Genomic DNA, 15,334 nt, shown 5'->3' on the forward strand with positions numbered 1-15,334 from the left:
ATCGCACTTTATGCTAGTCAAGTAAAAAAGGGAATCAACAACCGGCATACCCAGGCCTGTACCATAACGCAGTGTAAAAGTATCAGAGGTACGCAGGCCATAAATCAAAGCAAGCAGAAAACCAGCCTGTGAGGTCATCTTTGTTATTTCTGATTGGCTTGTACTGCTAAATACACTTTGACATTGCTGTAAAGCATGGGTGTCAAACTGGTGGCCCTGCAGCTGTTACCAAACGACAAGTCTCATGAGGCATTGCAAGATTGACAGTTACAAGCATGACTCCCAAGGGCAGAGAAATGATGGGACTTGTAGTTTCGCAACAGCTGCAGGGCCGCCAGTTTGACACCCCTGCTGTACAGTAATCAATAACATGTCCTATCTGCTGGACCACTGCCACCTACTGGATAATGGGAGGTACTGCATGCTAATGCAAAAAAAAAAAAATCCACCTAAAAGAAAATAGAACAGTTTGTATAAAACATATTCAGGCATTTTTTTCATGCTGTAAACAGGAGTTGTATTTATATACACATGTAACGGAATATGAAATTGTAGTTTTATATGTAACAGACATTTGTAGTTTATAAATGTAACAGACAATTTAATTTTATTTCTTATAAATGTAACATATTTCAAGCATTGTAAATGTAACAGACAAAATGTAGCCAAAATATGTAAACTTTGCTGTGTAGAACAAACTCTGTTTTAAATTATATTAAAATTGTTTTTAAAAAAGTTGCAACAATTCCTTAGTGTACTGGGAGATGGACAAAGCCTAGAACAGTGGGCTCCGCTGTGCGGCCCTTTTCATCCAGCCTCTTGGGGCACGATTTCATTCACGGACACAAACAATGGGCCACAATTCCAACCACTAACACCAATGAAGGGGCAAAGTTTCTCCCAATGACACCAACAATAAGGCTCACTGACATTGGGACCTTTTCTACTCCCAATGGCCATAGTCCACCCCCCCCATCCCCCACTAAAGTCTGAAGGACAGTAAACTGGCCCTTTCTTTAGAAAGTTTGGAGACCCCCAGCCTAGAATATGCACAGCCACTGATAAGATGAACCAATTTCAGCAATTTGGCATTTAATGCAATGATCACTCTGACAGAATGCCTTTTACAGCACTGTGGGCCTTTTTCACTCTCCCAGGTTTTAATAAGCCCCTAAGAGCTAGTTCACACTAGATGCAGTCCAGTGTGCATTTTTTTTTCTGCATCAAAAATGCATGCACAGTGTTTTCCATGTATTCCAGTGACCCTAGTTCACATTTGTGCAGTCAGTTTCCGATGCAGAAAAAAAAAAAAAAGTATGTTATGTGCACCCACTTATACTACCTCAAATGGACATAAAGACAGGGTCTCATTAAAGTGGAGCTGTACTTGCGTCACCTCCAGCGATGCGACATTCATGGGCGGATGGGCACCCACATCTTCTGATGAGCTTCTTCTGGCTTCAGGGTCTTCGGTCACCTTGGCTTACCAGGATGATGCAACTCTCATGCATGCACAGCTCAGTGTACAGTGTAAACAATTTCCAAAAACTTTCATTGCCGATGGCTTGTAGTTGTCAATGAACTGCAAGGGTGGTAGTGAGCGCTCTCCCAGTTCATCGATCTTCCTGCTCTCCGGTGACAGCCTGCCCATTTCCGAGGTACAGGCACACAGCTATTCTGAGAATCTACAGGAGCCTTGCATTGCACCCATGATCTGATCATGGTTCAATGCTCTGCAGACTCCTTCGAAAAAGAAAAATAAATGCACTTATTTTTACCGGCAAAAAATGTGCATTTATTATTTTTTCAAAAGGTGAATTTATTAAACTAGAATAAAGAGGAAAAAAGGTGGTGGCAAAAAAAAAAAAAAAAAAAAAAAATAAAAAAAAAATCAGGCTGCTGTTATAAAACGTGACAACTACTACACCCAACAGTCTGTTGGGTACATTTCTATTTACCTTTCTTTCAATTTTGTCCAGAATGCCCTTGATTTAAATATAAAAAAAAGTAGAACTTTCTTAGAATCCAACATTAATATCTGCTTATTGTACTACATGCCGAGCCAGTAAGAGCTAAAGTCACCAGTGCTTTGCATTTGACGTCAGCCATGTCTGTGTGTTCAGGAAAATTCATCCAGGAATCGGACGTGAAATTCTTTGACTTTCTGTAACAGCAGCTTTAGCTTCTCCAGTGGAGGTAGAATGGTCATCCTAGAAATACAGAAAACATGGTGAAAAATGGATAAGGATCCAGGTCTTGTACAGGCCCTGGAGAGGGGGAAGGAAGAATAGGGTCTGCATTTAATACTAGTCATAGGCAGAGCAAGTATTGTGGCAGCTGAACCTAAAGATAGCCATAGAAAGACCCATTTTACTCGATCAGCTCACTGACCAATCCGACAACAGCTCTGTAGAAGGTCGACCACTGTATCTGCTCCTCTCTGTGATCACTTTTCCCAGACAAGCAACAGCAAGAAGAAAGCAGTAGGAGGAACATGCGTCAGCCTCTGCATCCTTCTTGCCATTGTGTGTCTCAGGGAAAGTGTTCAGTCAAGACCTACTGCAGCTATAAATCAAACATCTCCTTCAGAACTATTGTCAGGATCAGCAGGAGTGAAGGGGACAGGCAGGCATTTCTGGATGTGGTCACTGATCCCCGTTTGGCGTTTCTGGATGTTGTCACTGTCATTGATCCCCCTGTTTGGCATTTATGGATATCCAGATTACTAAATATTTTGCCATGAGAATGTAAAGATCCATGTTTCATAAAACCACCTACCAAAAAGTTCTTTGATGGGGTGCACAGAGTGCAGCAACCAATAGCAGCCAGACAGAACTGAGCTGACTCCTGATATAAGTCTGTGGATTTCTGCATCACACAGATTTTCACATTGCATCAACCTGACAGACACTTTGCAGGGAATGTGTGCTTGGAGAAATACATGGGCTGCCATTGCTGACACCTCCTAAAAATGCTGTTTGCCTGCTGTCATGACGACTCTCTGAATTCTTTACATCGAATCAACATCCTAGAGATGCAAAGAATTGATTTATACAAACTAAAGCAAAGGCAACTGCTGCCCACAGCAAAAAGACACCTGTGCTTCCTTTATCTGGGTTAGGACATAGAATTGTGATTGAGGTGATTGTAGCCGCATTAGTGCACTTGTGACAAACAATTGAGTACTGTCTGTGATACTTTTTTTTTTGTTTGCACGAACATACAATTTTCAGGACGAGCTCTCGGGGTATGTCCCCTTCAAGGTACAAGCAGTACTACTAAAAGTTTTAGCAGAATGTTAAAACTTTGTGAAGCAGTACTACCTTGGACCTTGAAGGGGACATAACCCAAAAGCTTGTCCTGAAAATGTTATGTTGGTGCAAATAAAAAAAAAAAAAAAAAAGCATCACAGAAAGTACTGAATTGTGACATAGAATTGTGAGAGTGACTTGTTCCTGTGGGTGAGTGTCCAAGATTTTGTGTCATTGAAGTACTACATAAGGAATAGGACAGTCAATGTTACCTGAAATGGTAAGTCCCCTCTCTTTGGCCAAAACCACTTCCTGGTACAACACAAATCCCCATCTGCTCCAGTAACTGCATACAGTAGAACATGTCCGGCTCCATCTGCAGCTCCTGTGGGTAGAAGACGCTCATTCTTTATTTTTAGGTTTTTCTTTTGACACATTAAAGTGGCTGTAAACCTCAGACATGAAATATGAACAAAGTAGATCTCTCTATAGTGCATGTTTGTCTCAATCCAGAGCAAAGCATATCCCTCTATAGTGCATGTGTCTCAATCCAGAGCACTAAGAGTCGTTTCTATCTGCCTCATTCCACTATCAGCATGAGCCACATCTGACAAGTTTTCCTGACATCAAGAGAAACAGAAAAAAAAAAAAAAAAATGGATGGGAAGAAGGGGGTCTCTTCCTCCAATCAGCCCTCAGACCCTTCAATGAGCTCTGCAAAGTGTAACTTCAGCTCCCCGCTCCTTGCTTTCTGAAAGCTCAGACAATCTGTATAAATTCAGCACATTGAACAAATGTAGAGAAGAGTGCCACAGATAAACAGGTACAACTTATGTAGGAAGATTTGTTTAATCTCTGTGTATCACCCGAGGCCAGTCACTTCACTGGAGATAGGAGAGGGTTTGCGAGCACTTTAAAGCTGAATTCCAGGTATAGTTTTTTTTTTGGATAGTACACAAGTCCAGCTTAGACCAATGTAAGCATGCATTTTCCATACCTGGCTGATCCCTACGGAAGTAGAAAATCACTGTAGTAGCCAAAGCTAGTACAGTGATTCTCACTGTTGTCCAGTTCCCTTGCCAAGTGGCTGCCCTGCTTCATGGTATCACAGGTGCTTGCTCGCTTGGCATGGGTGCCAATTCACAGAACCTCTTGCGTTTTTCTCAAATAATGCAAAGAGTTGCTTGATTGGATGAGGTGAAGAGATGGGCCAGTGGCTTCACGCTTTCCACCTTGTCCAAACAGAGAATGCCCCGTATTTATGAAGATGCTCTCTAAATGACACCTGTGTCAAACAAACAACTTCTATGCAGCAGGGAAGCCACTTGGCATGGACCTGGAAGACAGCAGCAACCAGTATAGTAGTGGCCCACATAGAAGAAAAATATATTTGGAATATATTTTTAAAATATTCTTCTCAAATATATTGACATATTTGAAATGGTACAATTTTGGCCGTATTCAATATATGTAAAAAAAAAAAAAAATATTTCAAGAAAAAAAAAACAAAAACATATAGAGAGATATAAGAGATAGAGATTTCAGATATGTCAATATATTTGGGAAGAATATTTTTAAAATAGATTTCAAATATATTTTTCTTCCATATGGGGGGGGGGGGGGCTACTACAGTGAATAATCTGTCATTGTGGCCACATGGAACAGTGCTGAACTGACCTTCGCCTTCTCTACAGCTCGAGGTGGGATGAAGATTCGAGGAAAGGCGTACATGGCACCCTGTAGGGGGTTACATTGAAGGCCGGAAACCTGATTAAATAATTCCTCCGTCACTCTGGCCTTCTGAGCGAGATTCCCAAGGACAGCTTCTTTCTCCTGAGGGGACAATATACAGAAAAACTATAGCAAGCTTGGGTCTATTTAAATTCAGGGAGGTACACCCCACACAAGCAGCGAGCACAATATTGCAGGTTACAATACATAAAACATGAATAGAGGGTGCAGAGCTAAACAGAATTTTAAATGTGCTTTTCCATATATCAGAAAGTCCCAAAGATTTTATATATACACACACACACACAATAAAAAGTCCATCAGCCAAGAAAAGCCGATTTGAACGTTTTAGCGCGGCACCCTCAATCTATTCATGACAATATGCATTAAATTCAAATTACTAACTCTGACATACAAAGCCATTCATAACGCTGCCCCAAACTACCTCACTGACCTGATACCCAAATACCACCCTACCCGTACTCTCCGCTCCTCACAGGACTTCCTACTCTCTAGCTCCCTGGTCTCCTCCTCCTACGCCCGACTGCAGGACTTCCCCCATCCTCTGGAACTCCCTACCCCAATCCATCAGACTGTCACCTACCCTCCTCACCTTCAGGCACACCTGAAAACCCATCTCTTCAGGGAAGCCTACCCCACCCTCACCTAACAGCCATTCTCCTCCACTCCTCCTACCACTCCATCCCCCACATCCACTTCCTCCTGTACCTCTACCCCCTCCCTCCTAGATTGTAAGCTCGAAAGAGCAGGGCCCTCGAACCCCTCGTGTATTGTATTGTTACTGTATTGTCTTGTTCTGTCCCCCCCACTCTAATGTACAGCACTGAACAAACCTTTTGGCGCTATATAAAACACTGTATAATAATAATAATAATAAATACAGAAGTCTCTGGTTCACATAAGGCCCTTCTCAATAAAATTATACCACAAGAAGAAGAAGAAAAAAAAAAAAAAAAACCCCACACAAAAACATAGAATTCCATTGTAAACAAAACAATTCTTCGGAATCTAATAGAACTGGATAGGTCTCCAATTACAGAAATTCTTACAAAGGAAAATCCTCCACATCAGGAACAAAGGACACCATACTTCCCAGAAACTGACCAGAACATGGTGCGACACTGGCCATGCTGAATAAAGAGGTCTGTGCTGAACATACCCGGATAAACTGCTCGTAGGATTCTTCACTGGGCTGTGGCGGGTTCACTACGACGTCCATCGCTGCCTGGCCTGACACTGGTGGGCAAAGACGGACCGACAGCATCTTCATTAACTGGGCCTGTATATCTGGGTGCAGATTCAGCACCTCCATGTAACCTCCTCTGTAACCGCATCTAAGACATGAGAATATCATGTAGTGTGAACATATAGATTCATCGATTTTATATACGGACACAATAACAAGGCAGAAAACATACGGCTAGCAGTTAGAAACTCCAGCCAAAATGTTCATTTTTTTTGGTATTTGGATACAAAAAAGGTGACATTAAAGTGTTACTAAACCCACAACAGAAATACTGCTACAGGGCGGCACGGTTGTGCAAAATCACATACAGATACACGAGATTTTGCAGTTCTGGGCAGGGGGCACGTGGGAGCATGCCCTATTCGCTGCCTCGGCTATCAATAACCGGGTCCCGGCTGGTGATTACTCGTCTGCACCCGGTGATCGCTTATTATTACCGACGGGGGAGAGAACTGTACGTAAACAATACAGTTCTCTCCCATCAGCTCCTGCACACTGCTTTTGTACGGCTCTGCATAGAAGAGCCATACAAAGCAGTGTGCTTACAGTTGAAAGCACACACACAGCATACAGTTAACCCTTTGATTGTCCCACGTTAACCCCTTGCTATTTATTAGCACTGATTACTGTATTGGTGTCACTGACACCAAGTCAGTTCCCCTCAGTGTCAGAATGCCCCCGCAGTCCCACGATAAGATGCCTATTGCCGCCATTACTAGTAAATTAAAAAAAAATTAAAAATAAATAAATATATATATATATATATATATATATATATATATATAAATAAAATATTTATTAATTACACATACATACCACCATTTGTAGACGTTATAGGAAAAACTCACGTAAACCAAATAATTTACACGTATTGGGATTTTTTTTTTTTCAGCAGACATGTAGCAGAATACATTTTGTCCTAAATTCATTAGGAAATTTAATTTTTTTTAACTTTTCTATTGGATATGTTTTATAGCAAAAAGTCCAAAATATTGTTTTTGTTTCCTCAAAATTGTCAGTCATTTTTTGTTTATAGCACAAAAAAAAAAAAAAAAAAAAAAAAAAAAAAAAAAAAAAAAAAAACAAAAAACGTACAGGCGATCAAATACCACTGTGGGGAAAAAAAAAAAAAAATGATGTAGATTTAATTTAGGTGCAGCGTTGCATGACCATGCAATTGTCAGTTAAAGTAACGCAGCGCCGTAACGCAATAACCTGGTCAGGAAGGGGGGTAAATTCTCAGGAGGGTGAGGGGTTGATTCTGGACACTTACTCTCCCATATAACCCTTGGAGGTGGAGTGGAATGAGGCAAGCTCTACATTACTGCTGTACTCTGGTCCCATCTCAAACAGAACTTTCTTGAAGGAATGGAAATGGCAGTTGTCGGAATAGATATTGTCCTGGTAGACCTGCGCAATACAGACAACGCATGTTTATATTACAGATGATACAAAGCAGTATTCAGTAAACACGCTTTTAAACCGTTCTCAATCTACAAAACATTTCTGATGTGCTCAAGAATATCTATTCAACTGTAACCTCTGACGGAATGAATGGATTACATGCCCTAGATATTTTCCTGTACGTACAGTGTTTTTGAAAAGACAACGCATGGTGAAAAATTGTCCTGTATTACAGAGATGACGACTCGTCATGCCAGACCAACCCTTCAAATATTCATTTTATGCAGATAAATAGACATTTCGTACCATTATACACCAATTTTTTAATTCTGAAAAGTTGATGCAAGAATGATAGTAAAATCAAAACTCTCATTTGACACTATTGTCATTAACCACTTGCCCTCCAGAAGAAGATTTACCCCCCCCAGGCCCCCTTCCTGACCAGGCTATGCGTTACTTTAACGGACAATTGCGGGGTCATGCAACGCCGTACTTAAATTACATTTGTCTTTTTTTTGTGGAGCTTTCTTTTGGTGGTATTTGAACACCTGTGTTTTTTATTATTTGCAATATAAACAAAAAAACTGACAATTTTGAAAACAAAAAAAAAAAAAAAATATATATATTTTTGACTTTTTGCTATAAAACATATCCAATAAAAAAAAAAAAAAAAAAAAAGGTAACATTTCGCCATAAATTTAGGCCGAAATGTATTCTGCTCCGTATCTTTGCTAAAAAAGATCCCAATAAGGTGTATATTCATTGGTTTACGTGAAAGTTAGAGAGTCGACAAATGGCGGTATATATATACTGGAATTTTTTTTATACTAGTAATGGTGGAGATCAGCGACTTATAGCGGGACTGCAGCAGGCATTCTGACACTGGGGGGAACTGACCAACTGCCACTGATATCTCCAGTGACATTAATATAGTGATTAGTGCTAATAAAAAGCACGGGCACTGTAATAATGACACTGGGCAGGAAGGAGTTAACATCTGGGGCGGTCAAAAGGGAGAACTGTATGTTAGGGAGTGTTTTTATTGTGTACTATGTGCTGCTTTACTATGCAGACCTGCTGTGCAGAGAGATAGAAAGCAGCACGTCCATGCTGACAGGAGAGAGATCTGTGTTTACACAGAGATGCTTTCCCCTTTCAGCTTGGCCAATGATCACGAGTCCTGGCCAAAAATCACTGCCCGGGACCCGGTGATTGGACATCCTCAGGAGCCAATAGCAGTGCGGGTAGGGCGGCGTGCGCCCCCACCCGGAAATACAGTACATCTGTTGTAGGGCGGCACGCAAGTGGTTAACAGAGAAGATATGTGAACATCCTGTGTTACCTCATCTGCCAATAGGAAAAGGCCTTCTTCCCAGGCAAAGTGAATGACTTCCTCTATACAGTGTTTGCTCTGGACCTGTCCTGGAAAAGAAAAAAGGGAAAATATTGACATTGCAGGTACTAGCCCGGCTCTGCTCCAACAATACACACAGTACACATGTCATACATACATACATACATACACACACACACACACACACATATATACACATACACACATACACACGCACACGGAGTGAGCTGCAAACACAGACTGTTTTACCTTCATGCATACAAATAAAAAACATATACATACATACACACATATATATTTATTTAAATGGGCCCCTTAGGATAGACTACAAATATGAAGCGCCTCAGGTTGCCATACTTCAATCTGAAGCAGCCCTCTACAGTACAGCTCTTTCACCATTAGATGTCCTCAGTCTTCTGGGTTGAATGCTGCCCAATGTCATTCAACTTGGAGGATGAATGATATACTATGAATGAATGGCCATCACGGTCCCGCTCCCTACTACAGCACCCTTCATTCACAGTGTATTCAGACTAAGTAAAAAGTGCAGCGCTAGAAAATAAAAAGATAAAAATAAAAATAAAAAATAAATAGTCAGTATGCTTGATAGGTACTCCAAAGTCAATACAAAGTCCCAAAAGGAATGATGTATATACTGTGGTAAAGATGTAGTTGAAGATAGGTAGATGTGATCCCCGAATCAGTGAAGATCCCCAGGTCTAAGAGGCATACGTTCCCAAAATGAAATAAGGAAGCAGTCACAGCTATATCAGAGGGAACCACCACTCCTTCACTTTACATCCACGGTATCTAAGAGGAGAAACTCCTCACAAAAAGAAATGCCCATAGTAAGGTATAATATATGACATTTATTAGAGTAAAACGCAGGATGCATCCAGATTAGGTAAAATCATAACACCGCCAACAAATATTAGCATTAGCAGCCAAAGCAAACAGGACTAACCGTCCTGTCAGATGTAGTGGCCGCCGGAGCTCCCCAGTGCTCCGACGGCGTGGCGTCAAGGCGTGCGTAGGTTCCTCCTTACGCGTTGCGTGCCAAGCACATCTTCAGAGGAAAGAACCGGAAAGAACCACGCCGTCGGAGCACTGGGGAGCTCCGGCGGCCACTACATCTGACAGGACGGTTAGTCCTGTTTGCTTTGGCTGCTAATGCTAATATTTGTTGGCGGTGTTATGATTTTACCTAATCTGGATGCATCCTGCGTTTTACTCTAATAAATGTCATATATTATACCTTACTATGGGCATTTCTTTTTGTGAGGAGTTTCTCCTCTTAGATACCGTGGATGTAAAGTGAAGGAGTGGTGGTTCCCTCTGATATAGCTGTGACTGCTTCCTTATTTCATTTTGGGAACGTATGCCTCTTAGACCTGGGGATCTTCACTGATTCGGGGATCACATCTACCTATCTTCAACTACATCTTTACCACAGTATATACATCATTCCTTTTGGGACTTTGTATTGACTTTGGAGTACCTATCAAGCATACTGACTATTTATTTTTTATTTTTATTTTTATCTTTTTATTTTCTAGCGCTGCACTTTTTACTTAGTTCCATGTGAGGATTTTTTGGTTGTCCTGTGTGTTCTAGCTGCTCGTCTTTAGAAAGCGCTCACTTTCATTCATTGTTTCATATATTCAGACTATCGCCTACTCTTCCCACTTTTAGGCGATCTCTGAAAACCTATCTCTTCAGGGAATCCTATCCTGCCCTCTGCGAATAATGGAATCTTCTATTCCTCCTACCAGTCCATCCCCCACAGTTATTACATTTTGTACCACCAGCCCCTCCGTCCTAGATTGTAAACTCCAAGGAGCAGGACCCTCTTGTATTGAACTGTATTGTTGCTGTATTGTCTCCCTTTATATTGTAAAGCGCTGAGCAAACTGTTGGCACTATATAAATCCTGTATAACAATAATAAAAAAAAAACGAAAAACTAAAAAAAAAAAACCAAAAAAACACCTCCCCCCAAAAAACAAAAAAATTAAAAAAAAAAAAAAAAAAAAAAAAAAAAAACCCACACACAACACACGGCAGCCACAATGGACCATTTGGTCTTTTTCTGCTATCACTGTTCTATGTTTCTATCGCTCTGTGCATCAGCAAAGGAGCAAAGAAAGCAAACCCAATGCATCATGTGACCAGCCTGAAACCATCTACAAAAAAAAATAAAAAAAGCTAAAAAAAAAAAAAAAAAAAAAAAAAAAAAAAATCATCAACTCCTACACTATGGGGACCTCTATTAGGGCAGAACGTAGGGATGGGCTTTAAATGCTCTTCTTCATAATAGTCCCAATTCATAGTCTTACCTGTTGGGTTTCCTGGATTAATGATGCACAGCACTTTGGGGTTGCAGTACTCTCTGGCCTGATATAGAGATCTCCTCAGTTCATTGACATCCAAAGCCCAGCAGTTGTCCTCATCCAGGTAGTAATTCACCTGAACTGCATCAAACTCAGATATGGCCGCAGAGTAGAGCGGATACTGCGGGATGGGAATCATGACTCCTGTGCGGGACTTCCCCTCCCCCGACACAAGGATCTTCAAGATGCTCTGAAGGTGGAAAAACAATTCTGTTAGGCATGACTATGTTACATTTACACATTGCCCGATTAAAACCTGGTAGTGAGCATCCTGATCAGGAAGAAAATCACTGCGGTGATCACTCATTGAGGTTGATTTACTAAACAAATACTAATGCCAGCCATAGACGGGACGAAAATCGGCCGGAAAAAAAAAGGCCGATTTTCGCACCGTTCGTGGGTTAATTTGTCAGCCATTTTTTCGGGCATCTTGCACATTTTTTTTTTTTTTTTTTTTTAATCGGGCATGTTGGAAAATTTGCAGCCGATTTTGACAATCGGCCAATTTTCCCGGCAACGATGGGCAAAAGTTTTACTGATAAAAAAAAAAAGAAAAGCTGTGAAATAAAATATACGCACGGCTATGCCTTCACTTGCTCCAGTGGTCAGGCAAATATTGTCAGGGTCTGCCGGGATCCCCCCATCTCTCTTCTCTATATACCGAGCAACATCTTCCCGGATGCAGGCCACACCTTGGCTGGTGCTGTAGGATCCTGAATGAGAAAGGAAATTCTTTAGCATGAGAAACAACAATATTAAGCTTTACAAACCAATACAGAAAATACTAAAATTCTAGTTCAGGTAAGGAATGGCCTGCTGAACAGGGCTGCTGTCAAGAAACCACAGGGCCCCATACAGCCAACGTGACAGGGCCCCCAAATAAAAACAGTTTACTATGCTTCAATTATGAATGAACATAGTGAGTGATTGGTACTAATCACTTGTGTTCAGAAAGGAAGGGGCTGGTAAATTACATATTTACGGACCCTTCCCCCATTCTTCCTATAGCGTGTTTGCAGCTAGGAAGGAGAGGAGAGAAGCCGACAGCATTACAGGGGTGGGGCACACGGGGGTGAGCTTGGGCAGCATGGGGAAATGTATGGTGCACCGGGAGGTGCTGCAGAGAGAACCATACAGGGGATCAGCTCCAGCAATTGCCCCCCTCTCCCCCGCTGTGCACATCACCATCCCTGCCCACATCCGATTCTTCCAGCTGCCTGGGCCCCCCTGGTAGTCTGGGCCCCATACAGGAGGACCAGTGGTACCCCCTTGCATACTTATGTGCTTGTTTTGACTAGCTTGTTTAACTTGCCCTCCAGAGGATTCCCCCCCCCCCCCTTCCTGCACAGGCCACTGTTTGCGTTACGGCACTGCATTACTTTAACTGACAATTGCGTGGTCATGCAACGCTGTACTGAATTGAAATTTATGCTCTTTTCGCCCCATGAATAGAGCTTTCTTTCGGTGGTATTTGATCGCCTGTGCGTTATTTTTTGCGCTATAAGCAAAAAAACAAAAAACATGTGCAGTAAAGAAAAAAAAAAAAAATTTTTTGTCATAAATTCAGGCCAAAATGTCTGTTAAAAAAAAAAATATCCCAATACGTGTAAATTAATTAGCTTACATGAAAGTTATAGCGTTTACAAATGGCGGTATAGATAATGGGATTTTTCCCCTACTAGTAATGGCCGCGATCAGCAACTTTTAGCGGGACTGCAACGGACATTCTGACACTGGGGGGGGGGGGGGGGGTGGAAACTGACTTGGTGTCACTGACACCTCCAGTGACACCAATACAGTGATCAGTGCTAGAAATTTAAAAAAACAAAAAAAAAAAAAAAAAGCACCGACACTGTACTACTGGCAATGGGCAGGAAGAGGTTAATATGAGGGGAGATCAAAGGGTTAATGGTGTGCATTTTACTATGGGGCGGGGTGTTCTTCACTGTAAGCACACTGATTGGGATAGCTGTACTGTGCACACCCATCCCGAGCAGTGTGCTCAAGCTGACAGGGAGGAACTGATGCTGCACTGATAAGCAGCACTGCTGGGTACAGGTGGGTGGCACCAGGGGCGGACTGACAACTCATGGGGCCCTCGGGCAATAGGGGATCACGGGGCCTCTGTGTCCTATGAAAAGGTACTAGGGGGGCATCTCATGGGGCCCCCTACTGACCCTGGGCCCTTGGGCAGTGCCCGAGTTTCCAAATGGTCAGTCCGCCCCTGGGCGGCACTGATCATCAGTGCCGATCTGTTCGCTGACAACTGCTAGTTATCGGTTGCTGTGATTGGCCTTTTACCACATTACGTGACCAGCTGTGTCCGTAGGATACAGCGACCACGTAGATCGCCTGGTGTGCAGCCTCTGGGGGCGAGCGGTAGGACGTCATATGACATCCTCCCAGAACTGGACAACCGCGCTGTAGCCGTCATTGCCAAGTGGTTAATTCCTCCGCATGCGTGGTCCGTGTCATATCTAACTATTATGCAGCTTTCGCCTTTACTGTACTAGATACAGAGACCTCAGGATTGTTGAATATGTAATTTCCTCGCAGGAAGTGTCAGCTCTAAGACCACAGACAGAGGTCATGCATTAACCTGTGAAGTGCCACGTGGCACACCTCACATTTTAAACACAAACAAAAACTTCGGCACCGAAATGTGAAGACTTACTCTACTATAGGCTGAGCATACACAGCAACAAATCGCAGCTTGAAACTACAGTATCAATGCTCATCTTCAGGCAAGCGAAAAACACAAGTTACAGCGAAGTAGGTTTATAATGCCTTTAAAGATTTATAAAACACAAGTCTGTTTGTTTGCCCTTGAATTGCTCCTGTACTGTGTTGTGGGACTTCCAAGTATCAATACGGTGTGGAATCCCGGGTGTTAGCATGGTATTGTATGGGATCCCAGCTATCAGCACGGTGCTAATCCCAGAGGTCTGTCTGGTATCATAGAAACATGAAAACACAAGCTCTCCCAAATTCCCAGGCTGCTTGGATGCCATGCTGATCCTCTTGCTGCCTTCAGTCACTAAAAGAAAGAAAGGGGAGCGCTTCTAAGAGCGGCTATGTGCTGACTCAGAACAAGAATGCAGAGCAGGACTTCTGACTTTTCTCTAGCTTTTCTTAAAAAGCTAGTCCCAGGTTGGGAACTTACAGTAGAAAGCTCTGAAGCCGGACAGTAACCATCCTGACGTCAGACATGCAAACCGAGCCGTAACAACAGAATCCCAAACGTCTATCTTTTTCTGGCATATAATAGTTCCCTACAGAATACACACAACAACTTACTCCAAGTACCGTATTTTTAGCTCCATAAAGACACACCTAGGTTTTAGAGGAAGAAAACAATAAAAAAAATCAACGGACTGCGGACGCGCCGCGGGAGATGACCCAGAGCCGGCAGACGCGCCGCGGGAGATGACCCAGAGCCGGCAGACGCGCCGCGGGAGATGACCCAGAGCCGGCAGACGCGCCGCGGGAGATGACCCAGAGCCGGCAGACGCGCCGCGGGAGATGACCCAGAGCCGGCAGACGCGCCGCGGGAGATGACCCAGAGCCGGCAGACGCGCCGCGGGAGATGACCCAGAGCCGGCAGACGCGCCGCGGGAGATGACCCAGAGCCGGCAGACGCGCCGCGGGAGATGACCCAGAGCCGGCAGACGCGCCGCGGGAGATGACCCAGAGCCGGCAGACGCGCCGCGGGAGATGACCCAGAGCCGGCAGACGCGCCGCGGGAGATGACCCAGAGCCGGCAGACGCGCCGCGGGAGATGACCCAGAGCCGGCAGACGCGCCGCGGGAGATGACCCAGAGCCGGCAGACGCGCCGCGGGAGATGACCCAGAGCCGGCAGACGCGCCGCGGGAGATGACCCAGAGCCGGCAGACGCGCCGCGGGAGATGACCCAGAGCCGGCAGACGCGCCGCGGGAGA

General features: G+C 43.4%; 1 protein-coding gene across 1 annotated transcript in view; it reads right to left on the minus strand.

Annotated features, from left to right (window-relative positions):
• Nucleotides 1-590: 590 nt before the first annotated feature.
• The window catches only part of GPT2 (glutamic--pyruvic transaminase 2), a 34,339-nt gene continuing 19,595 nt past the window's right edge, over nt 591-15,334 (minus strand). The window contains exons 4-11 of the mRNA XM_089667837.1: nt 11,975-12,108; nt 11,342-11,585; nt 8,995-9,074; nt 7,522-7,658; nt 6,162-6,336; nt 4,928-5,083; nt 3,524-3,636; nt 591-2,210 (exon numbers count right to left, since the gene is read on the minus strand). Coding sequence (XP_089523963.1) covers nt 2,120-2,210; nt 3,524-3,636; nt 4,928-5,083; nt 6,162-6,336; nt 7,522-7,658; nt 8,995-9,074; nt 11,342-11,585; nt 11,975-12,108 — 1,130 coding nt within the window. The 3' untranslated portion in view covers nt 591-2,119. The remainder of the gene's footprint in view (nt 2,211-3,523; nt 3,637-4,927; nt 5,084-6,161; nt 6,337-7,521; nt 7,659-8,994; nt 9,075-11,341; nt 11,586-11,974; nt 12,109-15,334) is intronic.

Source organism: Staurois parvus, unplaced genomic scaffold, assembly GCF_062004578.1.
Source record: "Staurois parvus isolate SC_StPar_1 unplaced genomic scaffold, SC_StPar_1.0 ptg003601l, whole genome shotgun sequence".
Taxonomy (NCBI): Eukaryota; Metazoa; Chordata; class Amphibia; order Anura; family Ranidae; genus Staurois; species Staurois parvus.